This window comes from Oryctolagus cuniculus, chromosome 14 (genome assembly GCF_964237555.1).
Source record: "Oryctolagus cuniculus chromosome 14, mOryCun1.1, whole genome shotgun sequence".
In the NCBI taxonomy this organism is placed as follows: Eukaryota; Metazoa; Chordata; class Mammalia; order Lagomorpha; family Leporidae; genus Oryctolagus; species Oryctolagus cuniculus.
This window is the reverse complement of record NC_091445.1, coordinates 7,135,279-7,161,441: the sequence shown is the minus strand read 5'-3', so window position 1 is coordinate 7,161,441 and position 26,163 is coordinate 7,135,279. Positions and strand designations below refer to the sequence as shown.

Genomic DNA, 26,163 nt, shown 5'->3' with positions numbered 1-26,163 from the left:
GAGAATTCAATAAATAGTATGAAGAAACAGAAAAAAAAATTACTTCCCAACAGTCAAAACAAGGTTTGTTTAAAATCATAACATCATAAAGTATCAATTTCCCTACTATAGATTACCTTTTAGGTATACTATTACTTACCATAGTTCAGAGAGAACATATGATATTGGTCTTTGGGGGACTGGCTTATTTCACTAAGTATAATGATTTCCAGTTGCATCCATTTTGTTGCAAATGACAGGATTTCATTTATTTTTTTACTCTATGTGGTATTCCATAGTGTGTATATAACAATGTTTATATCCAGTCTTCAGTCGATGGGCATCTGGGTTGATTCCATATCTTAGCTATTGTAAATTGACCTGTAGTGAACATGGGGTACAAATAATTCTTTTATATACTGATAGTTTCCTTTGGGTAAATTCTCAGAAGGAACAGCTGGGTCATATGGTAGGTCTATTTTCAGATTTCTGAGGTATCTCCATTCTGTCTTCCACAGTGGCTGAACCAGTTTACATTCCCACCAACTCTTTTCCCTCTGTCCTCGCCAGCATTTGTTGTTTGTTGATTTCTGGATGACACTCATTCTAAATGGGGGAGGTGAAACCTAACTGCCATTGTGATTTGCTTTTCCTTAATGGCTAGTGATCTTCAGCATTTTTTCATGTGTCCATCGGCCATTTGAATTTCCTCTCTTAAAAAATATCTGTTCAGGTCCTTTGCCCATTTATTAATGGAGTTGTTTGTTTCGCTGTTGTTGGGTTTCTTTAGGTCCTTACAGATTCTGGAAATTAATCCTTTATCAGTAGCATAGTTTGAAAATATTTTCTCCCATTCTATCGGTTGCCTCTTCCCTTGGCTGCATGTTTCTTTTGCATGTAGAAGCTTCTCAATGTGGTATGATTCCATTTGTCAATTTTGGTCTTGATTGTCTGTGCTTCTGTGGTCCTTTCCAAGAAGCCTTTGCTTATGCCAATGACTTGCAGGGTCCCCAGTGTTCTCTAGTAATCTGAGGGTTTGGGCCATAGACTTAGGTCTTGGATCCATGTTGAGTGGACTTCTGTGTAAGGTGTAAGGTAGGGGTCTTGTCTCATACTTCTGCACGTGGAGATCCAGTGTCCCCAGCACCATTTGTTGAAGAGACCGTCTGTTGCTCATTTGTCAGAGATAAGTTGGTTGCAGATGCATGGATTGATTTCTGGAGTTTCCGTTCTGTTCCATTGGTCTATCCATCTTTCTCTGTGCAAGTACCAGCCTGTTTTGATTTTAACTGCCTTGTAGTATGTCTTCACATCTGGTATTATGATACTTCCAATTTTGTTCTTATTGTTTCAGATTGCTTTAGCTACTCAGGTCTCTGGCATGTCCATACAAATTTCAGCATCATTTTTTCTAGATCTGAGAAGAATGTTGTCGGTATTTTGATTGGTATTGTGTTGAATCTATAAATTGCTTTTAGTAGTATGGACAATTTGATGATATTGATTCTTCCAGTCTATGAACACAGAAGATTTTTCCACTGTATGTCCTCTTCTATGTATTTATTACTTTGCAATTTTATTCAGAGATCTTTGATGTCCTTGGTTAAATTTATTCCACAGTATTTAATTTTTTTGTACCTATTTTGAATGGGATTGATATTAGAAGTTCTCATGTCTGGAGTTGTCTGTGAATACAAAGGCTATTGATTTTTGTGTATTAATTTTATATTCTGCTACTTTACCAAACTTAAGATCCCCTATTTATGGTAGAAATATTTTTAAACATGTTCTTTATGTCTCTGTTCCGTAATTGAAATTTTCACAATGAATATTCACTAATGTTATGTTTAAAAGAAGATCTATTTTGATATTAAGAATCATTTCATTTGACCAAACAACCTTAAGTCTGTGAACTTATTCAGTGCAAATAAGGAGAAATGAGGCCTCAAGGAAAGGATTAGGATTTTATGAGAATATGATCTTAATGGAAAAACTGAGGAAGGGATGGGTTAATGTTTCCCAATAAATGAATGATTGGATAACCTGTTAAAATGAATTGTTAAAACATCAAGTCTTCGGAGTAGTTTTAAAGCAGAGAATGTCTAGTGAACGGGATGGGTGTTTTCCACTGTCATTGAGACACCCTGGGGATGCCTGGGTCCCTTTTCGGGGGAGGCTCTGCTCCCCTTTTCAGCCTCCCGCTAACGTGTTCCCTGGGGGACAGCAGGAGATGGATTGAGTACTTGGGTCTCTGATCGAGTTGTAGCCTCCTGGCCTTGGCCTGGCCCTGTGAGCATTTGGAGAGTGAACCAGCAGACAGACAATCCCTCCATCTCTTCCTTCCAAATATAAATAGATAAATGACATTTTTAATTAAAAAAGAAATTTTTAGTGAAATACCAAGAAACTGTAACCTATCTGCATTCAAATGTAGATGAAAATCTAACCCACACTTGGTAACCAATAATATTTTTAAATGCAAAGAAACAGCAAATTTGAAAAACAGATGTGAAGTGACCACAGCACTGGTAGTATCCAATGGTAAAAGAGTTATTTCTCAATTTTTTCAGTTTCCCAATTTTTCTTTGTTGTAAGTACTTGTGTTCATAATGAAAAAGATTACTGGAGTAAAATACTAAACAATCACAGTTATTATGCTACATCCCATTTTCGGAAAATGTGCATTGGAGCTACTTGCATGGTTCTAAATGAATCCTTTTAAAGGGTTAATAGCCTCGCGCTGACAATAAGCACAGGCTGCAGCTCAGGTTAACACAGGGCACTGTTCACATCAGAATTGCCTTGTTAGCTACAAGGGGCTCTCAAATTGGAAGCTAGCACATCTGGAACGTTGAAAACATGACTGGGATCTTGGAAAACACAATGGTGAATGATCACCACTGGTTAGAAAGCTTGTTTATGGCGCCCTCCATGTGCTGCATTTGGTATTACGTGTCAAAGGCTTAGCATCAAACACCAACAGAAAACTCCCTCTGTCCTTTGAAATGTTAGGGTATGATTTGTATGATTTTTTTAAATTAAGTTTTTGTAATTTTATGCTTATTTTTATTTGAGAGAGAGGAAGACAGAGGCAGAGAGAGAGCTCCATTTACTGATACACTCCTGGTGTGCCTGTAGTTCTAGGGCTGGGGCCAGAGCCAGGAGCCAGGGCCACAGTGCTGATCTCCCACAAGGGAGAATGGAACCCCATTACCCCAAGGATCTGCACTGACAGGAAGCTTGAATGAGGAGCGATGCTTAGAATCAAACCCAGGTATTCTGACATGGGACACAGCAATCTTACCTGCTAGCCCAATCAATCACCCCCTCTTCAGTTTTCATACATTTAAAATATGGTATGGAAAAAGCAGTTTCTGTTATTTTAAAGATTTACACATGGATAAAAATTAAAGCTTTATTAGTGAAGAATGCAATAACGAGTATTGGAATTATGTTACCCATATAGTGTCATACCCAATGGTAGGTGAAGGATTTAGAACCTCAGAACCGCTGCATCAAATCAGACACAAGGGCTATATGCTACCTCCTTGTAAGATGATCACATTAACTAGTGGGACTGCACATATAGACTGCCATGTAGCCAACATCGCATAACCAAAAATACTGGCTGAGTGCCAAGTACAATTTATTTATGCACCTAACACGTAACCAGGTAGATATACAATTGTTTGATGTGCTGTCATGGTAAAAAATGCCTACACTGAAACACAACTTTGCCTAAATATTTTGCATGTAACTCCATTTCCAAATAGTACATAGTTAGATTGCTTCAATGTTATTTCTATTTAAGAGAGTTAATTTATAAAGCCCCATGAAATTATAAATATACATAAGCCAAAATAAATGGTGTGAAGGAAAAAGCTAGCACATTTTCTGTGCAGCCAGGTGGCACGTGTCTCTGATGAACCTCTGGCCCCTGTCCACTCTTCTCACACATCTATTCATCTCCATCACTTCGTGCTTTCCTCACCCCCTCGGGAGTGTTTCCATGAAAACCTAGTTACTTTCCTAGTCTGCCCTATCCTTGTCCAAGAAAGCCTCACCAGGGTCCTATGCAGATGGCTCAAGTGCAATTTATCGTGATCAACAAATAGTTCGGCCGGCGCCGCGGCTCACTAGGCTAATCCTCCGCCTAGCGGCGCCGGCACACCGGGTTCTAGTCCCGGTCGGGGCGCCGGATTCTGTCCCGGTTGCCCCTCTTCCAGGCCAGCCCTCTGCTGTGGCCAGGGAGTGCAGTGGAGGATGGCCCAGGTGCTTGGGCCCTGCACCCCATGGGAGACCAGGAAAAGCACCTGGCTCCTGGCTCCTGCCATCGGATCAGTGCGGTGCGCGGGCCGCAGCGCGCCGGCCGCGGCGGCCATTGGAGGGTGAACCAACGGCAAAGGAAGACCTTTCTCTCTGTCTCTCTCTCTCACTGTCCACTCTGCCTGTCAAAAAAAAAAAAAAAAAAAAAAACAAAAAAAAAAAAACAAATAGTTGCAGATTTTATAGACGATTTGTGAAAGACGGTCACTCACAGTATGTGTGCTTTGCTGAAACATGACGGGGTCTTTTACAGCAAAGTGTATGCACAGGCTTTCCTGACCCATGCAATACTATTATTTTTTACTTTTATATCATTTAAGCGTCGCTGTAAGTATCCCTTCCCTCTTGTTTTCATCCATATAATTAAAGTGATATAAATCACTTAGTACAACCTGGCATCTAATTTTCTCTTTTCGTGTTGCTTTACAACCACTTCCCTATTGCAGTACAGTATTTAAATAGGGACATGTGATAGTTCATAAAATTTGTTACGTCACTTCTCGTTGGCTATGTCACTCATAACTGGAAACTGCAAGTTTTTTTTTTTTTAATTTTTTGTGTGTACTCTAAGGATGAGATGACTTGGTGCGGCAGTCATGAGAATGTGACCACGAGAGATGACGAATCAGAAGTTCAATCTAGCAGTCCGTCCCTCTCATTCCCATGTATCTTTCTGCTCCAGCAACGTTCTGAGACTGACTTGAGACGCTTCCCTCCAACTTACTTCATCCTGCTCCCAGTGTCTTTTAGGGCATTCCTGCATTTGACCTATCGGTGTGCGTGCTCAGTAGAAGTGACGCATTTTGTCCCCATGAATGTTAAGATCCGCCTTGTGCAGACGAAGCTGTTCAGATGGAGAGAGGGTCAGGATCATGCACAGAGCCTATGCAGAAGCCCACACATCCAGCTCCCCTCCACTGTCCTGGCTGTCACTTGGACAGCACTGCTGGTGGTGGCTTTCCCCACTGAAAACGAATGGAGAAATGTGATACTGTCTTTCCTAGACCAGTAATGGCATCCTACATAGAACAAAGCTAGAGAGAAAGGCAACTCGCCTTCCCTCCCATGCTACACAGTGGTGCGGCATCCTTAGCCATGAACGGGTTTTTCATCCATAGGTGAGACATAGTTCTTGGTCAGGTCAGCAGAGCTTTTGTTGAGGGCCTGCTCCATGGAAGCACTTTTAATAATGATCCAGACACGAAGCCCAGTGTACTAAGCCAAAAGTGTACCCACTCGAATGTCCTCAGTTACCCACTCCATCGGAGCCAAACCTTGGGAGGGAGGGTCTAAAGCAGCAGAAGGAATTTTGTCCAGCACATTTGCAGCTCAGCGTGAGCCCAGAAGATCTGCAGGAGGGAAGAACGGCCCTGGGCCACAAGCAAACAGTAGGTGCTGACCAGGAGACTTCTCTGGTATCATCTTGCATGCTGACTCTGGGGTCACGTGGTCTGGGTGTCTGTGGGGGCGAGTCCCCTACGTGTCAGGCTGCAGCAACCTCATGTCTTTTGCACTCAAAGCAGCATTGCTCAGGCCTGGTGTTCTAAGTTTAGTGCAGCAAATTTTAGGACAAACTCCAGCTCGAAACAAATTGCTGACTATTCAAGTCGAGAAGCTGGCTTCACTGGAACAAAAAAGGAAAACACTTCTAGATGGAGAAAAAAAAAGATGTTGGAGAACGCAGTGGGAGTAGGAGAAAAAAGAGACCTGTTGGAATGAGCCAAGACACACAGCTTAGGGAAAGAACACCTCCACCCAGCAGGAAACCCAGCTGCCAGCAACAGTGCAGAAAAGGAGAGCTAGAGGCCTCCTTGTTGTGTCACCTGAGCCACGCCCTTATCAAGTGGAGAGCAGGAATTCAGCCCTGGGTGTGTTCACACTCCTGCTGACAGCCTGTGATGGCCACACAGTGACTCTGTGTTCTGTAACTTCTATTTTTTTTAAAACACTCATTTATTAGGTGCCAGCAACATAAGAGCACATTGAAGAATAGCAGTTTTGCCCAGGTGTGTCTACACTGTTGGATTTGGATTTAGGACATGTCCAGATGGCCAAAGAACAGAAAGGAAATTCATGGTACAACAGAGGGCTCTCCTCGTGGCATAAACCCAGTCCTGTTTTGGTTTGGCTTGAATTTCCTGTCCGTTTCATAGTGTGGTGGGCCTTTCAGTGGGAATTCAATTCAGGAACCTCCTGTATGCACTGCATATCTTTGGATCCCACACCATGTGATGTGACCTCTCTTAAAGTTTCCTATTTCCTCACCTGTAAGGTGGAGATAATCTTCCTCCTTACCTGGTTATTCAGAGTAGGAAATACTTAGCACAATGTGAGACATCAACCATTTTCTTCCCAAGATATCATAATATTTCCATCCCACATTGTGGCTCAGGACATGTGATTTTTAAATAATATTTGTTTGGAGAATAGCAAAAATTATGATTTTGATAGGCTTTATGGAATTTATTTTTTGACAGGCAGAGTGGACAGTGAGAAAGAGAGACAGAAAGAAAGGTCTTCCTTTGCTGTTGGTTCACACTCCAATGGTCGCCGCAGCCAGCGCACCACGCTGATCCAAAGGCAGGAGCCAGGTGCTTCTCCTGGTCTCCCATGGGGTGCAGGGCCCAAGCACTTGGGCCATCCTCCACTGCACTCCCTGGCCACAGCAGAGAGCTGGCCTGGAAGGGGGGCAACCAGGACAGGTGCTGGCGCCGCTAGGTGGAGGATTAGCCTACTGAGCCGCGGCGCCGGCTGGAATGTTTTAATAGAATGTTTTAATGACAGTCTCAATCCATTGTCTTATTTGAACCCAAAATATTTAATGTTGTTTTAATTTTTAACTGAATCAGTGTGATTTGTAGATGCAATTCTAAGAACATCATGGCATTCCCTTCACAGACACAGAATGAGCCCAAAAAGTGAGCAAGAAAGTCACAGGAATTTAAAAAAGGGATTTTCCTGGCCCTGAGACTTGGGGTATTTTTCCACATTGTTCTTGACGGGCACCTACACTACTAAATGTGGTCCTGTTCTACCCATCCTCCCCCGTCCTTCCTCCCTCATTCGTGGCCTGTGTCTGACCCATGCCGTCTATTTGTGGCTGCCTCACGTCTTACAGGATAAAGGACCAGAAATAGAAACAAAAGGACAGAGTGGTAGAGAGCACTAAGGTCAGGCTTAGGATCCTGACAGTGGAAGACGATAAGATCAAGGATGTAGCAGGGAGTTAGTCATAGGAAACAGGAGGAGGTAGGAGGCTCACTGCAGGAAGAGAGTGGAAGCTGTAGATCAAGGAGCACAAGTCGGGCAAAAGGTAAAGTTCTTGCAAGAGTTGTCCACCGGGAAAACAGAGTCTTGGAGACTTTTAAATTGGCACTATGTGATGTAAGAAGAGACACACAAAGGAATTGGAGACCAAGGAGAATGACTTTACTAGCGAAGGTTATGCGTTCTCCTCTGATGCAAATCACCCCTGGGGTGGTGTTGTTATTTTGTTTGGTTTGCATTTCAGTTGATTTTTGGTGACTTTAATGCTTACTACACTTCCCTGGTCTCAGACCTTTTTAAGATTTGCTTACAAACTCCATGGGGACACCTCCCCCTCCATTTCCCATATGGGACTGCCTGCCTGGGTTTGAGTCCCAGCTACTCCTCCTCTGATCCAGCCTCCTGATAAAGCACACCCTGGGAGGCAGCAGACAATGGGTCCCTGCCACCCACATGGGAGACCCAGGTTGAGTTCTGAATTGGCAGGCCCGATCCTAGCTTTTGCCAGCACCTGGGGAGTGAACCAGTGCTTGGAACACTCTCTTTCTCTGTATGTCTTTGCCTTTCTAACAAAATGAAAATAAAATTTTGTAAAAGATACTAACCCCCAACAGAATCTGCAGACTATAACACCTGTGGGCACAAATGTGTATCCTTTTTAAAATCTTCATCGTCTTAATCCTCTTTTGCTTGGAAGAATCCTTAGCTTCACTTCCACTTTTTAAGGCTGTGATTTTCTGAATGGGGGTTTTCACTAGGCAATGATTGCTATTGCTCTGTTATATACTAATGCATTGAATAAATTCGTGGAAACAGGGTTGACTTTCTTTCATGCTTAATTCTGAAACATTTAATATAAGTTTTGTTCCTGAGGACTACAGAGCTATAATTTGATTTCTGTTATTAATGAACTTATCAATAAAGTCAGTAAATGGAATTTATAAGCATAAGGTCTGGGAGATAATGGTCAGTCTCAAGAAGATCATCCCTGCTAGTTCTGTTCTCTCTTTCATACAAAATTGACACAGCCAGACGAATCCACTGAATAGACAATTAATCGGCAGACTGAAGTCACCATTAATCTGTTTTAAAGGAGACTGAACTGTAGTTACCCAGTGGCGAAATCAAAAGTAGAGTCCAATAACAGATTCAGTCATCTGTTTCAAAATACAAATAATCAGTCCAATTTGTGGCTTCACAAACACGATTTTTAATCTCCTGAAATCAAGAGATGGGCAAACTCAACCGCTGAGAGTAAATGATACATTTTGCTTTTTCCAGGTGGATCTTCTTGTCCCTACCAAAGTGACGGGCATCATTACACAAGGAGCTAAAGACTTTGGTCACGTACAGTTCGTTGGTTCCTACAAACTGGCTTACAGCAATGATGGGGAGCACTGGACCGTCTACCAGGATGACAAGCAAAGAAAAGATAAGGTGAGCTATCCGTGTGGGTGGTGAGGGGCACAGGTAAGGAATCCAGTTATATCCAAGTGTGAACAAAGGACTTGCTTATACATGCACATGAAAATACCTGCTGCATGTACTGGAAACGTACGTTACGTGAGAAACCGCAAAAGGACTGTAAAGCAGTTTGTGGTTATGTTGCTAAGGCTGAAGATAACTGATCAAGGAAAACACATTTCTGGCAACATTTTCTATATTATCTAAGATCTAGCAATGTAATGTTCTCCTAACATATTTCAACCTCAAAAGGAGCTTAACTACTGGATCATAATGCATTCAAAAATAGTTTTGCTAGAACACACACTGCTATTATTAAAATGAATTGCTGGTGTTAGGAAAAATGTTCTTTGGGAAAGAGTATTTCAAGGTGAACTAAATGATTTCTTTGAATATTTTGATAATTAGGAATTTTAGAGATAGATACATTGACTATTTTGATAATTTAATAATCATATTTCTCTGCTCAATTTTATTACTATGTTTTAGTTTATAGACTTGTGTAACTTTTCTTAAAAACATAGGTATCACACAGGTTCTAGCCATATTTCTAAAAAGTTCTTGCCATTTTCGTCCTGTCTCATTCTATCTGCTGGTTTTGATTTCTGGAGGACCCTAGAGGATCAAAGTGCTCAAGGGTAATAAATCAGAGGTTAAAATATGGCCTTAGTGAAACTAATGAAGTCAACTTAATTCATTGCTCAGGTCTTTGCACAAAGAACTCTCTCACTTTCTGAAGCACATAAACAGCAATCTATAGGTTAAGGATGTTGAAGAAAACATGACAAACTCATGCATGTTCTGTATTTCTGAGTTAACAGTTTCTTTTACATGTGTGTAACCTTATTATTGCCTTAATGCTATTGTATCGTTAGCTGGTAGAAAGGTTCACAGTATCTGTCTTCAGATGTTCAAGACAGAATTTATAAATGTCCCCAGAAAAACTAGGCCAGGCATGGGTATTTCAATGACATAGAGAATTCAGCTCACACGAAATTTACTTTAGAGGAGATGTGTTTTTAGGCTTAGATGTTCAAAAGCCACCCTTTTTCAAGTTCTGACATCTCAGAATGCATCCAGTTAACATCTCAAGACACACACAGGCTTCATATTGCAATATCTTGGAAATGGTTGCATCTTACAATGTCACAATTTAACTGGGAGAACTTAGTCTTTCCTAGGAGAACATAACACAGTGTCTTGCTTTATAATGCATGACATCTTAGAGTAAAAATATTGGGTGTTTTATAAAACTGTCTCTTGATTTATTCTGAGCTATTGACAAATGTCTGCTATAATTTATTGAAAGTAGCTATTTCAGTGCCTGTCCTTCCCCTATGCAATAGGCATTCTAATGCATAGAATGGTTCATAATAGGAAGCTTCCGAAACTTCAGATACAGCCAGGAAATGAATTTGAAGACAGATAGGTATTTTCTTCTGTTGCCTATGGGTAATATTTCCCGAAATTCACATTTATAATAGTGCAATCCTGTACTAGTTGTTTTAGAAAAAAACATAGTGGAAGATAGGATTAAGTTATTGAAGACCTTCTTTGTTTCCATCTATACGAAACACGTAAATGATTAAGTTTGAGAAGGTTTTTAATTTTCCCTTAATTGGTCAAGGAGACATGGCATATTAATGCATCTTATTTTCTACATTGGAAACATAATTAAAATGTCAATTGTGTCTCGAGTTGCTTGATGATATCATTTAGGTTTTCTGTATCCTTGCTGATCTTCCATCTACTGGAGCTATCAATTACAGAGAGGAATGTGGCAATCTTCAGCTGTAATTATGGACGCGTCCATTTCTCCTTGCCATTTTATCACTGTTTGCTTCATGTACTTTGACGCTCTTAAAAATATGCATAAATAGCTAACATTTTAATTTACTTTTGATCAAGTAGTTGTCACCATTAGAAAAGGAACACCTGCATTCCTGGTAATACTTTTAGCTCTGACATCTTTGAGATTCCCACAGGCGCCTCAGTTTTCATTCATGACGCCTTGGAATATGTATTTGCCCATCCATGTACTTTTATTTGTAATGCATGCTTGAAATGCATTCTTTTACACTCTATATAATTGAGCCTCCCTCACTCTGATCTGACCAGTCTGCTTTTTAACCGGGATGTTTTAACTGTTTGCTTTGATATGAGTATTGATGTAGTTGAATTTAAATCTATCATTGGGTTATTTACTTCCTCTTTGTCACTTCTCTTCTGTGTTTATCCTGTTTTCCACTTTCCATTGGATTGATTGACTTTTTGATGAGTACATTCTATCACCCTTGTTGATTTAGTAGCTGTAATGTTTTGTCATGTTAGTGATTGAGTTAGGATTTGCAGTATACATCTTAAACTTACAGATGGATGCAGAGCCCCAGAAACCCCCCTCTCTAAGCACAGCTTAAATAGATAATAGCTGTAAATCTGTGTCTTCAGGAACTGTATGTATGGTAACATGTGATTTGAACGTTACCAACATAAGTCTTACTGTAGAGAATGAAATAGGCTCCCACTGCAAAAGTTGGAAAATTGTGACAGAGAATTGACCCCTGGTGTTTACTGGAAAAAACAGTAGAAGCCAAAATGCTGAGGGGAGACACTGCAAAGTTTTTGAAAACTTAAACCATTTTAATTATGAGCATACTAAACTCAACCAATGTAATGGGTAGTTACAAACTTGAATCTAGCCAGCTTGCTGATTCTAGTGTAGTGAATTCAGTACAATACGGAACAGCATTGGACGAGGTTACTGTTCTTTATTGAAAGAGACACTGACACAAATCCACTGGAGAATGAAGCAGCCATTACTGTTATGGGAAAGAAATACTTTATGTAAAAGAAACTACGGGGCACTTTCCCTCCCTGCTCCTACAGGTAAGGGAATTTAACTAAAGGGAGAAATGTGTTACCCAAGTTCTTAATGCACTTGGAAACCCAGGCATTAGATGCAAATCTCTACACATATGCATACATCTGAAAAGGCAGGCTTTGTTGTTATCACTGCTATGACTAACTGTTCCCTTCTGGTTAGAAAAGCTCAGCCATCTCCTATTGGTTCTTGAATGGGTAGTGTCTTGTTTGCCATTCCATGAGGCAGGGGGATCTTCAAAATTTACAAGTGCATACTCAACCATGAGCTTTTATCCAAATAAATTTAATAAATGAATGCTTTATGGCAGACAAAGTTCTCTGAAGTGTTTTATAGATGGACATTTTGAACGGAAATCTTTATAAACAAAGATTTCTAATTACTTTTTTGTGCCTTCTGTTTTTATTGAACACATAATATAGTAGATTTTAGGGATATGCCTGGGGAGGTCTCTTGTAGACCTAGGTACAGAATTCAGAAAAACAACCTTGAACTAAAACCACCATTTCAGGACTTCTGCAAATTGTAGAAAGAGAATTCTGAACATATACAAGCATCTTTTCTGTTCATTAGTTTGGCATTCTTTTCTGAGGTTCAGTCAATTCCAAGAACAGTCGTGGGGGCATGCAGGAGAGTCTACATCCCTGGACGAGCATGGATTTGCATGTGCATGCACCCCTTAGAAGTGCCACAGTACCCAGGTGACCTTGTGTATATGGGAGTGGGCATAGACACCACAATTCACTGAAGAGAACAGGGGCCCATGTTCTCTTGGTTGTCAATCTCCCCTTCCTCTTACGCATCCTCCACAATGTTACTCCAGTAACTTTTGTAATAGACCCATTGATGAGTCTCATGATGAAGCATGACATTCCTTTTAATACTGTACTGGCATTTATATTTCACTACAGCATGCACTCGGAAAGAATTTTTATTTGGAAGTCAAATGTTCCTTTGCTGACGTCAAAGTGACATTTGTTTTATGCTCCTGGAGATGCTTTTTACTGCAGTTAGCAGGAAACTTGGGGAATTCAGACATTTTTGGTATTTTATTTTTCAGGTTATAAGCCAAAGTAAAACAATAATAAACTTTAGAAAGAGTATGTATATGGAAAAATTAGAGATGAAAATGGGCTTTTCATCCAATATATTAATCACAATGTTATGGTGTTTGAGTAAACTTGAATTGGTACCACGGGAGCTTTCTTGTTTTGAAAAACAAATAAGTAAATAAATAATAATAAAACAAAGCTAGATAACTGTAGTTAAACAATGTCCTCTGTAAGGGCCTCTGTTTAAAAAAAAAAAAAAAAGTTACATTAAATAGCTCTGCCCAGAAGTGAACAGGGGGAGATTCCAAGACCCCATTTTATTTGTTTATTTGAAAGGCAGAGAGAGATTAACCGAGCATGCCCCATTTGGCCATCAGCAGCCAGAACCAGGAACCAGATACTCAGTAATCCAGGTCTCCCACAAGAGTGGCAGGGCCCAAGTACTTCAGCCATTATCTGCCACCTCCCAGGGTGTGCAGCAACAGGAGATGCATGGGAAATGGTATACCCACACTCCACCCCAGTAACTGCAATATGGGATGCAGGTGTCCTAAGCGGTAACTTGGCCCTTGCACCTAATATCTGCCATCCATGAGCCCATGTTTTAAAGCAATAAGTAATATGGCAGTCATGACTTTTTTCAAATGAAGTACAGTCTTAGGGATACAGCTCCATTTTGGAGCCTCGAGCAGTCCAAGATCAAGACAGAAGCTGACAGAGAGGCTGGGGGAGGTAGTCTGCGCCTCTTGACAGTGCCCTCGTGTGCTTGAGAGGGAAGTGGACCAGCTCTCCAGCTCTCGTCTAACAAGCACTGATCCCACTCATGAGGACTCTGCCCTCCCTTGCTAACCCCATCGTAATCCTACCACCTTGGGATTAGGGTGTCAACATGTGATTTTTGGAGGGACACTGACATTCAGTCCCTTGCACTATATTCCTACATACGAAGTGCCAAGCAATCTCAGAATTCCTTATGTAACTTCTATAATTTCTGCCCTTGCCCAAAATAGAATGGAATGCCTTGTAAACTAAGTCCTCTGACCCAAAGGGCCACATCTTAGGAAATAAACATGTATAGAAGAATTGATTTAGCAAAGAAAAATGATTTGTGGGGCTAAAACTGCCCACTGAATTGAGACAGGGCCACACAGGTCAACAAATTTGAACCTGAAAAGAAGCCTATTGTCACCATTGCGTAGTGTCCTAGCAGTTGTTAAGGTACGGAGGGAACATAATGGGGACCCACTTGCCAATCAGTTGTGGAGGGGAACTTGGGGGTAGAACAGGCAGAACTCTGGATGTAAGTCCACAGGCATAGGACAGGGCAGGACCAGCTACAAAGGGACGTTGCTTCCATTTTCATTAAACATGAGTGCCAAGGGTCCTACCTATGCAGAGACAGTCAAGAAGGATTTAGGAGAAGGCAAGGAAGGGGGCACCCAGAAAACAGAGCTCACGCGATAGATAGGCAGAGCACCTTACATACTTAGAGCTGTAGAATAGAGCAACTAGGTCAATACTGGAAATAAAAGATAAGCCACGTCACAGAGTCACCACCAGAGCTGTCAGAAGCCATTTCATTCGAAGGAGGTTAATTTCAAGTCCTTTCATTTATTTGGAGGTACCAATAGGAAAATTAGCTATTCTTTAGGGATTAATTTTGAAAAGTGCTTATACGCTATTCCACAGCGATGTCAAGTTTACGGTTATTTTTGGCCAATGAAGCATTGAGTTTTCTCAGTGGCACTGGACTTTTTAACCTTCTTTTAAAGGTGGGGGGGGGGGGGGGACATGCAGGGTGGCCCAGCAGATTAAGCTGCCACCTGTGATGCAGGCATCCCACACGAGCACCAATTGAGTCCCTGAGCCAGCTCCCTGCTAATGGACCTGGGAAGGCAGCAGAGGATTACCCAAGCACTGGGCCCCTGCCACCCACCTATGACAAGGATGGAGTCCCAAGTTCCTGGCTTTGACCTGGTGCAACCTTGGCTGTTTCAGCCATTGGGGGAGTGAACCAGCAGATAGAAGATCTCTCTCACTCACTCTCTGTGAAGTTTGCCTTTCCAGTAAATAATTTAAAAAAAATCAAAATGGAGTGCTCTTGAACTGCACAGCATTAGATGGTAAAAACAAACGTTAAGTACAAAATCCATTCCGTTTCTCAATCTGGGGATGGGTTGGGGGTAGGCAGAGGAGGAAGAGTTCTGGTGCTGTGGCAGAGAGCACACAACACAGATGCTGGGATAGCACAGTGCCACGGAGTGAGTGTGTGTGTGTTCCTTTTTGTTGTTCATGTCCTTATGTCACCAGAACTCAACACTTCCTTAGTTTTAGAGATTTTGATAAATGACGGTACAATTTGAAATACAGTTTTACAGTGAACAGATGTTTCTGCAAGAATAAAAAAAGTGTGTGAAAGACACAAGGGGTATGACATAGCGGAGTTGCCAAAAGTAAAATGCTCATCAACGAAAAATAAAGCATTCTTACTATCACATGCTGTCATCCTAATTACCCCAATGCTAAAATGACAAAAGCCGAGAATTTCCTAGTGTTCGCTTCCTCAATCCTCCATTACTCACCAGAAATCAATAAAAATCCCCACAGTGAAAATGCTTAATATCTTACGTTTGACTTCCATATTGTTGGACAGAATTACATAGTGACAACATTTCACAATGATGAAAAATTACTACGTGTGTGCAACATCATCTTGTGTTGTGAGACCCTCTGCTTTGATTAGAAATGCAAACAGATAAAGTGAGTAGTTATGGGTCATGAATGGAATGGTCAAGTTTATCAAACTGTAATGAAGTGCTTGACGTTCAAGCATGTCACCATTAATTAAAAGACAGTGAGGACCCTGATGAAAGCAGAAAGCTTAGCTGAAAGGAAATTGTTAGTATTTTCCTTAGAGAGATTGCTGAGGTCTATTTGCCATCAAGCTGGTAGCTGTCTTTCCTACTCAGAAAATAAGTTCCTGATCAGTCTGAGTTTGACAGTGACCACGTCATTGTTTGGGTTGTCAGAATTATGGACTAACCACTGACTGGCAAGCAACAAGCAAAGTGAACACATCTCAAGTCTACGCAACTCCTATGTGGACTGTCTATTGTAGTGCATTTTGAGGAGGAAAAACCAATGCATTAATTCTACCTGCTACATAAGCCATTTTTGCTATCCAGTCACACCATACTCTGCAATGTGTTGAGTCGTTAAAAGCCTGTTCTGTGACACTTTCAAAATGACTTAATTAATGCTCTAGTCTCTCCTACTTTTTCATAGTTTGTTAATAGGAAGATAGGAAGCTATAAAAGGGTTTCCAGTTCTGCCACACCCTAGGAAATGACCCATTTTGCCATGATTTCCACACATTTCCTTCTGTTGAGTTTCAAAGAGAAAATGTGTTACTTTTGCTTGGGAGAACTCTCGGGACAAAGCCATCTGTACTGAGCCCTCTGGGGCCATTACAACAGAGGCTGCGCACAGCTCATCATCATAAGGCTTCTGGTGTGATTTGAGACACAAAACTGATGAAAAGGTAACGTGTAAGTGAACAGATGAGTCCCACGATGACACCTGTCTGCGTGAGGGCATTCTTCCCGGGGCTTCCGAAACTGGCAACCGCAGACCAAGCCCCAGGAGACTAAACAGAACTCATTTCCTGCTCTCCAGTAAAGCCAGAAACACAATCAGTTTTGCACAGAGAAGTGAAATCGTGAGTAGTTAATAATAACTAAGGGAAGGCATTGCCCAGAAGTGACTAACAATAATCCTGCTTTCACATAGCAACGTCACACTTTGACTTCTTCTCTTCCTTTGAGGAGTACCTCCGCATCTATACATCATAGCAAAGTTGAATTTTCCTTCTGCTACCAAGCATGTTTTAATAATCAATGCACTCTCAACTCATTAGGCAAAAGGATTCAGGATGCAGCTCAAGTAATGCCGAATATCTACCTGATCAGCTGGGCCCAGGATTCCCTGTGCTCTTCATTTAGGTTTGCCTGATTTAGCAAATACAAATACAGGACAGCTGGTTGAATTTGAATTTCAGATAAAGAAGCACGTAGGAGGGTACTTCCACATTTTCATAGAAAAAATGGAATTCAAAGTTAATGTGTATTTTCTGTGACCTTTTTGAAGACCCCTTGTTCATGCCAAATATTTGATCTGACAACCAGATCTTTGTTAAAGAGCTTCCAGCAAGGCCAGGGAGACTGAGAACTCTGAGGAGAGCAGGTAAGGGGAACACATTCCTTCTGTGCCTGGGCAGACAGACACCCACACTCTGCTCCTGCTCCGAGGGTCCACCTGGCCAGCCCATCCCCCAGCTTCTGGTCTGGAAGGCACATTCTGATTGCTTCAACCACTCCTCTGTCCATACATAATGGCTCTGCCCTAAGTCATTTCTAACAGGATATGATGAAACTCTTCAAAGAGATTCAGAGGGAGGGAGGAAAAGGTTGATAATGTGGGGTGAGAATTACCCAAGACACCAATTTCGCTCCTGCCACAGAATTTACGGATCCACTGTGAAGGGCAGAGTCAAGTGACAAATTGTGCAGAGGAAATGGAAAATACCGGTGTGATTTAGTTGGAGAATGCAAGCGATGAGCTCTGAGCTTCAAGAGTCAGGTTGCTCTGTACCGTGATGCAAAGGCATCCCTACGTCTCCAACTTCAGAGTAAAAAGAAAGAAAAGTTATATGTTCTTACGTTCTGACCATTCCTGGTAAATCTCTGGGAGATACTTTTGAAAAGTGGATGATTTTCCAATTCTGAATTTTTTTTTATGTTTTCCTGCAGAGATGTTTCTTATGACAGTCAGTCTGAGTGCTAGGAAGCAGATACTTCAAATATAGAGGCACCATTTAGAATGGCATATTTTATGTTCCATAAATCTTTATAGGCAATCATCATGTGACAGCTTACCTAGCATATTTTTGTCACTTAGGGAAACTTTAACCATAAAGAAGTTAAATATGGTGGCGTGTGCACTACCTCCTGACTTTTACCAAGATTTTAAATGCCAGCACATTTGGGAAAAAGAGGATAGCTGTCAACAGTTGGAATGTTTTGCCTTCATTTTCTCTGGGTCTTTTTTCTTTTCAAGGTCAATACCTACAAACAAAAGGTATTACGAACTTCATAGTGAGGCTTTGTGTGCCTCTTCCTAAAAATCTGTTTCTCCGCCCACAGGAAGCCAAACTTAGGCAAGAAAATAGTCCACCAAAGGAGAGAGGGGGCTTCACTGTCCTTGGTCTGCTGAGGTCTGCAACTTGGCACTCTCCCTGGGGACCAAGGGATCAAACATATCACCCATTTAAAAGATACCAGTAACACAGAGCTTGTATGAGGGGGGAGAGTCAGGTCCTTTAACCTCAGGCTTTTTGTATTGTACATCTCTGAGAGGAGGGGTATAGTGTGATACTTCATTACACGTAAGTAATGTGTAATGATCAGAGCAGACACTATTTCCACGCCCTTCAACAATTATTTTTACTGTTTGATTGACATAGTCGTCGTGTATGCCCCGGGAGTACTATGCAGCATTCCAATACAAGGAGGAGTGTGCACTGAGCCCTGATCCTAGCAGGATGATCAGTGTCTCTCTCCCCGTCACCACCACATGTTCTGAGGTGGATGCAGGCAGGTCGGACAGTGGGTACCAAAGCATAGTTACACCGAAGGAGGACATTGGGCTGCTGTACAGCACACGTAGGGTGTCTGCAGTGTCCATTAACGTAGCTTGTATGTTAGGAAAGGCTGGAAGGAAGAATCTCACTTTCCGGGGCCGGTTTAGACCTTCTGTGAGAGGTTCAATGTTGGGAGCAGTGCTCTTGAAGATGCGTTACTTCCTTCTCTTTTCCAACACTCTAAATGCTATCACATAGCTAATAGCCCATCAAGAATTAAATATTAGCTAATAAGATTTCATGTGAATTACAGGAAAACCAAGGCAAATTTTTAGCCATTTGAAAAGCAATAAAAGCACAGAAATGTGGCGGTGTAGTGCCAGGGAAGGAAAAATTGAAATGACACTACATTGGAACTATTTTGGGGGTCAATTATGATTGAAATCTCCCATTTGTGCAGTAGAAAGAGCAGTAAGATGTAAGTAGCGCTACAAGAATTTCAACCAACTATCAAAAATGTGTGCCTTCGTCAAAAATGTCTTGGAATGGAAGCAGAGACTTAGATACACTAAGGCCTTGAGGCGAAGCCAGGTGAGTTCGGTGAATTGCAGGATTCCCCGAAGTCAAAGACTGACATCTGCCCACGATGATCACGCAGATCCAACTGCAGAGCCACAGGACACTTCCTGACAGCAACACGGGAGTGGAAATCCTCTGTGGAGAATCCTGTGTTCCCCACAATGGTTAGTGAGATTCACACTCCAGGAAGGGAAACAGCAGAACGTGCCTGCATGGTTTTATTTTCACCCCCTCCATTAAACAAAAGTGTCTGTAATCGGGCTTCTGAAGTCTTTAGATTTGCTTGCTTCTCAATGAAATTACACGAGGCTTTGAGGCTGCAAATCTGTCAAGCAGCCAGGGTCTAGGCTGCTGGAGGGGCTCATGGAGCAGATCCTTTTGAAAGGAACACAGATGACGAGCATCACTATGCTCCAGGAATTACGGTGCAGACGTGCGTGGAGATGTCTGCAGCTCGGAGAAAACCTGACTGCAGTTTCTCAGGGGGATTCAAGTTCATCTTGAATAGATGCCCAAAATAGCACTCCTCAAGGAACATGTGCACCTCTGCATCAGTGATATTAAAGAAACACAGCAGAATGGTGGTGGTACTGAAATGTCAGCGAAAGCTGGCAACACACGAGAATACATATCCGTCAGTTAGAAAGAAGACCAAGTAAGACAGACAGTAGAATCTGAGTGATTTAGAACATCCCAGAGTCAAAGGAGATAGATTTCAATGATTGTCATGTCAAGATTTATTAAGACAATCATAAAAGAGCATAGGTTCACCATGATTTCTGAAACCCAAAAGCCTGTCTCAGGTTCAGGGGAAGCTTTTTTAGACACCATGTTTTTGAACCATTCAGTTCTCCTTTTCTGTCAGTGTTGCAAATCCCAAGGATTCCTCTGAGACCTATAACCCATCCACACCGGTCGTTCTCTGCAAAGCTGAGGAGTCTGCAATGCGCCCTGAACTCTGAGACCATCGGCAACTTGAGTCCCCACAGCCACTGTTGGGTTTGCTGCTGCACTAAGAGAGCCCTCAGACCACAGCTGAAGCTGTTCTCCACACAGGAACAGTCTATGACAGGGAGAGGACACAACACAGAAACATCAGCCCAGGGAGGAGGACTGTGGGGCAGGGCCAAGAGAGTCCCAGGCAGCAGCTCTTGGTTACCCTCTGCTGGTGAAGACTTGCCTAAGGCTACATTTAAATTCGCTCAATGGTGATATGTGGTGCTAAGCCTGGCCTAGTGCCAGCCTCCGTGGCTGGACTTAGTCTGCAGCCCCTCCAGTGGTCAAGCAACCTGAAATCCTCACCTTAGATCACCATGTCAGCATGGGCCATCAGCTGTGGCCCAGATTCCCAGGTAAACAGAGATACTCTTATCAGAAAGGAGTCTTTGGTGGCTTAGAGATTACCTCCCTGGACCTGAGGGCGAAAGCCCAATCGCTCTGCGTGAGGCTGATGGTGTACAGGATACTGCTGTCATAGAAGGTTATGTGGACTGGCACTAGAATGACATGTATCTGCATGACTGTCCATGCAAGATTTGACACATCCTAGACTCTGTAGAAGAGATGTGCCCCAGAAAAAAGACTCACTCGTTAGCAGTTTGCCTGAACGTGGCACCCACTAGCACACTCAAGACTAAGACGTCTCTTAGTATCTCTCATTCACAAGGAAAACAAGAGGAACAGATCCTTCTGAAGACAGAAAAAGGCTGGCAGTTCTATGTGTGATAGCAAGTGGTTGGTACAGACGCAAGACTTTAATTTCTTACCCATAGACAACAGGCATGGTATTTTCACACATCCTGACAAATACCCTTGTCACTGTCCGTGACTCCACCTTAAACAAAGTCCCGTGTGTACGTTTTGGTTGAATCTCTTCCCCTTTGACATACCCACACAAATGTGCACCTGGGATAGGTGGTTGCTGTTGGCTGTGACCTTACTACTTCCGCCATGGAACTACTGGCAATGCAACCGTCGGAGGGCAGTGATGCTATTGGGGGTGCCTGCAGATGAAGACACTGCGTAGCTTTCTGTGCCTCACTGTCAGGGAGGACTTTGTGACATTGTTGGGAGGTCCTGCTGTAAAAGCTGACTCTCCCTCCCCATGCACACTCCGTCCTTCTTCTGCCATACAGCTGATCAATGTCAACTTTGGTTAATGCAGCCTACTACTTCCATCAAAAGGCTGTGTTTACTGCAGTGAACACTTTGCTCACCCAAAGTGTTTGGTGAACTCCTTAGCAGATGACCCTCGATTGCCCTGTTTTAGAAAGGAACATTTCCTAGAACGTTGAGATACACTTGGAAACTAGTTTCGTACTTCCTTACTACATCTGAAAGAATGCACTGATACTTGATGGATTTTGTTACAGGATGTACTTGGTTTAGTTGAACTAGTTGCAGAGAAACCCATCAAGAATGGTATGCTAGTTCTTCAGTCATGAAATGGTTTCAAGATGCTGATAGTACCAGGGGTCTGTGTGGGGGAAAAGACTCCTCCTTTGGTTTCAACTTTTTATATCTAATCACTGACAAAAGTTTCCTACATGCAGACTTGCAATAATTCATTTTTTAAATCTGATATATACCACTAATTTAATTTTATTTAACTCTTAATCAAGTTATTTCTGCGAAAGGCTAGAGAGGGGACAGCAGGACAAGCTGCCCCATGCAATGCCTGCATCCCATATGAGCACTGGTTTGAGTCCCTGTTGCTCCACTTCCAACCCATCTTCCTGTTCATATGCCTGGAAAACAGAGGAAGACGGCCCAAGTGCTTGGGCCCCTGCCATGCATGTGGGAGACTCCAATGAAGCTTCTGACTCCTTGAGTCTTTCTTTGGCCAGGCCCAGGCTTGGATGTTGAGGCCACTGGGGAGCGAAACAGCATATGGAAGATTCTCTCTAACTCTGCCTTTCAAATAAATAAATTCTAAAGAAAAAAAAAAGCCAGAGAGACAGAGACAAAGTCACAGCTCCAACACCCATAACAGCCAGGGCTAGCTGAGCCAGGCCACATTCAGGAAACTAGAACTCGGTCCAGGTCTGGGATCCAGGCACTTCAATATGAGATGTGGGCAGCCCACGTGCCATATTACTCACTGCACCAAAGGCCACCCCAACTCAAAGTTTCAAAACAATTTTCTATACATGTAACCCTCTTTTTACTTTCGATAGATTTTTTTTTAATATTCCAATTCAGGTCAAATTAGAATGCTAATCAAATTGTAGATTAGCCTAGCATATTATTGACAATACAATTTACTGAATTAAGACATTTATATTCCTAATTTTATAAGAGTTTGTTGTTGTTGTTGTTGTTTTGTAAATTTTAAATAGATGTGACCTTCTTGCTACATGGGTCTCCTGTGCTGATTGAGATACCTATCTATTCTCTGGGACTAGTGTACTCAGTTACCTTGTACAAAGTGATTTTGGTCATGATGCAGCCTCTTTATAAAACATAGTTGGGATCTATTGTGGTGGTTATATTGTTGTTGTGTTTGTTAATTGTTCAAAAAAGAGTAGTGGATTATAAATTTCCTTTGTTGTGAGTATCCTATCACAGTAAGTTACCAAAGTTAAGCTCCTAACTCCTATAAATTGCATTGGATTTTCCTCTGTGTCCTGTAGAGGAGTTTGGGTCAGTTGGTATTATTTCATTTTTGAATGTTGGATAGAAATCACCTGTGAAATTGGTGGTTCTATACACGTTTGTACAAATGAAAAAAGAATTAGAATAAAGTCTCTCTTCTCAATACTACCTAGATAGAAAAATATTATGTTTAACTTCACTTGAAGAGCAATTCCGTGAAATTTTTCGTAAGGCTTTAAATCATTTAAAGCATTGATTCAAGTTTTGACAGTCAAAAATGCAAGTTATGTTAATGCTAAGTATATAAAAATGAGTTTATGATGTGAAACCATAAACCACTAAGCATCTGTCCCTTAAGCCACTCACAATAACCCAATTTTACACTCACGTACTACATCAATGGTTACTTTGTGAAAAGGTCCTAACACCTAATGTCTACTAATTTCCACTATTTTTTGGATATAGTAATAATTTTTACTAGGAAATATTTTTATATGACAAGAATTTGATAAAATTAAATGAAATTAGGAAAAATATACATCTACCATATATCCATTTTACAGGTTAAAAAATTGGGCACATTCTGGCTGAAGAATAATTTTAGTAAGAAGTCCAGAGTTTACTTGACCATGAAATAACCCACTGTGACCCAAACTGGAATGTAACGGGTGTAGATCATAGACTGCTCTGGTCTAAGAGTTGCATCCACAGCAAAGGTGCCTTCTGTCTTTTGAGTTGTTAGTACAGTTAGTCCTTCATTCTATATCCAGATAAATATTATGCTCTCATTGAGTCCTAAGTTAGAGACTATTCAATGGAATGTATCCAAGATGAAGACAAGCCAGAAAATTGTCCAACACTAGGAATATTTTCAGGAACCAAGAGCATTCAGCCTGAAGCACTGCATCTGTGTTTCGAGGACTGTGTGTTATTGTTACCTCTGTCAAAAAGTGTTTTCCTTTTGAGGGGCCAGCTCTCCCTGCTAGTTGAGAATAAAGCACGTGGATCAAAAGGTTAGAGAGGAGTTGTATTTCTAATTAAACATAAGGCATTAAAACTGCTTAACTATCTATCTTCCCTAAACTGTTGAGGCTTCAACAGATAGATTGAAAGTTACGTGTCAGAAATATTACCAAGAGGTGTTCCAAGATGGCTGAATACCTTGCAGCCCACTGATTTCAGCGGCTCTGGGATATGAAAATAATCAAAGAATGACCCCATTTCCAGGAGTCTGGCTAACAAACTTTTGGTGAAGAAGTGAAAAAACAATGAAGATACCATGGGACAAGAGGACAGAAGACAGAGACACAGCTGTAACCCATGATAAAAGCCAGCACCATTTGGACTCTCCTATCAGGACCTGAGAAAGGGTCCACCTACATCAATTAGTCCTGGAGCTACAGTATTGGTACCACAAGCCTCAGCATCACTCAGGCTTACCAGTAGGATAAGGGGACAGCCATCCTTGTCTCAGCACCAAGAACAAAGCCCTGGCCATCACAGGCATCAGGGAGACTGACACCAAACTCTCTGTGGACCAAAGAAACACACACTACAAAACCCAGAATCATCTCAAAGCCACATTTCTATCCTTACAAAGTGCAGCAGACCAGACCACTGTGTCACAGACATAGCTGACATTAAGACAAAATCACCCAGACTACACTCCTGGGCACACCTAGAACCAAAGCTCAAACAACAATCCAAGTGATACCCTTTATTCCAGCTAAACCATAACTCTCTTCCAATAAAACTACTCTATAAAGAAGAGACAGTTACACCAGCTGCACAGATATCAAGGTAGAGACACAGGAGACATGAAGAAAAAAGGTAGCATTACACCTCCAAGAGAACACAATAATCCTCCAGAATTAGATACGTCACTGAAGGAAATTATAAAATGCCAGATACAGAATTCAAAATAGTGGTTGCAAGGAAACTCCGACAGATCAACAGATTAAAGAAATCAGAAAATCACTGAGTGATGTGAATGAAACTATTAGTAAGGAGACAGAACTCATAAGAAGAACCAAATAGAAATTTTGAAGATGACATCTTCAGTCAGTGAAATAAAAAACACGGTTGAGAGCTTTAACAGCAGACTAGACCAAGTGGAAGAAAGAATTTCTGATTTAGAGAACAAGACTTTTGACCATCCAAGCAAAAAAAAAGGAGAACAGAATTAAAAAGAATGAAGTCAGTCTACATGAAATATGAGATACTATTTAACAAGCAAGTATTTGTTGCTGCTTCTCCTAAAGGAGAAGAAAAGGTAAAAGTTGTTGAGAACCTGCTAAATGACGTAATAGCTGAAACTGTCCCAGTCTTGAAAGAGGCATGAACATGCAGGTATGAGAAACTCAAAGAACATGAAGCAGGCTCAACCAAAAAAGATCTCCTCCAAGACATACTGCAGTCAAATTGTTAAAAATTAAAGACAAAGAGCGATTACTAAAGATACCAAGAGAAAAGTGTCAGGTTACGTGTAAAGGAAAACCAGTTAGATTAACATCAAATTTCTCAGTGGAAACCCTACAGGCCAGAAGAGAATGAGATGATACATTCAAGGTCTTGAGAAAAGAATTTCCCAATCAGAAATATTGCATCTAGTGAAACTATCCTTTAAAAGTGAGGGAGAAATAAGCTATTGTCCAGATAAGCAAAAACTGAGAATTCACCAGTACCAGATCAACCTTGCCAGCAATTCTGAAGGATGTTGCACGTTAGAAGCAAACATGAAAATGCAGGGCACAACCAAATTCATTAACAGAGCAGGCATAATCCGTATCAGATCCACAAAATGAGAGGTCTTCGTCCTTAGCTATCAATACTAACCTTGAATGTAAGTGAACTAAATTCTCCAACCAAAAGACTTAGGTGATCTCGATGCATAAAAAACCAAGATGCCACTGTACGCTGCCTATAAGAAATTCATTTCACAAAGATACATTTCACAAAGATAACTAAAAGTTATCCCAGGCAAAATGGACACCATAAATGAGCAGGAGTAGCTTCTTGATATCATAAAAAACAGACATTAAATAAAAACCTGGAAAGAGATAAAGTACATTATATTTTGATAAAAGATTCAATTCAGCAATAAGGCATAATAATCATATATATATATATGCACCCAACACAAGACCACCCATATATATATATATATATATATATATATATATAGCAAATACCTAATAGACCTAAAAGGAGATATAGATGCTAACATAATAATAGTGGGTGACTTCAACACCCTACTCTTATCAATAGACAGATCACCCAGATAGAAAATCAGCGATACATACTGTTATATACTTGGACATAATAGACATTTACAGAACATTTCACCCAATAGCTACAGAATCAGAATATACATTCTTCTCATT

The 26,163-nt window shown here is 41.3% G+C and overlaps 1 protein-coding gene across 3 annotated transcripts in view; it reads left to right on the top strand.

Annotated features, from left to right (window-relative positions):
• The window catches only part of EDIL3 (EGF like repeats and discoidin domains 3), a 491,890-nt gene that overhangs the window by 451,589 nt on the left and 14,138 nt on the right, over window positions 1-26,163 (top strand). For all 3 annotated transcript variants that reach the window (XM_008261919.4, XM_051854033.2, XM_051854034.2), the window contains one exon: window positions 8,854-9,009. In XM_008261919.4, coding sequence (XP_008260141.2) covers window positions 8,854-9,009 — 156 coding nt within the window. The remainder of the gene's footprint in view (window positions 1-8,853; window positions 9,010-26,163) is intronic.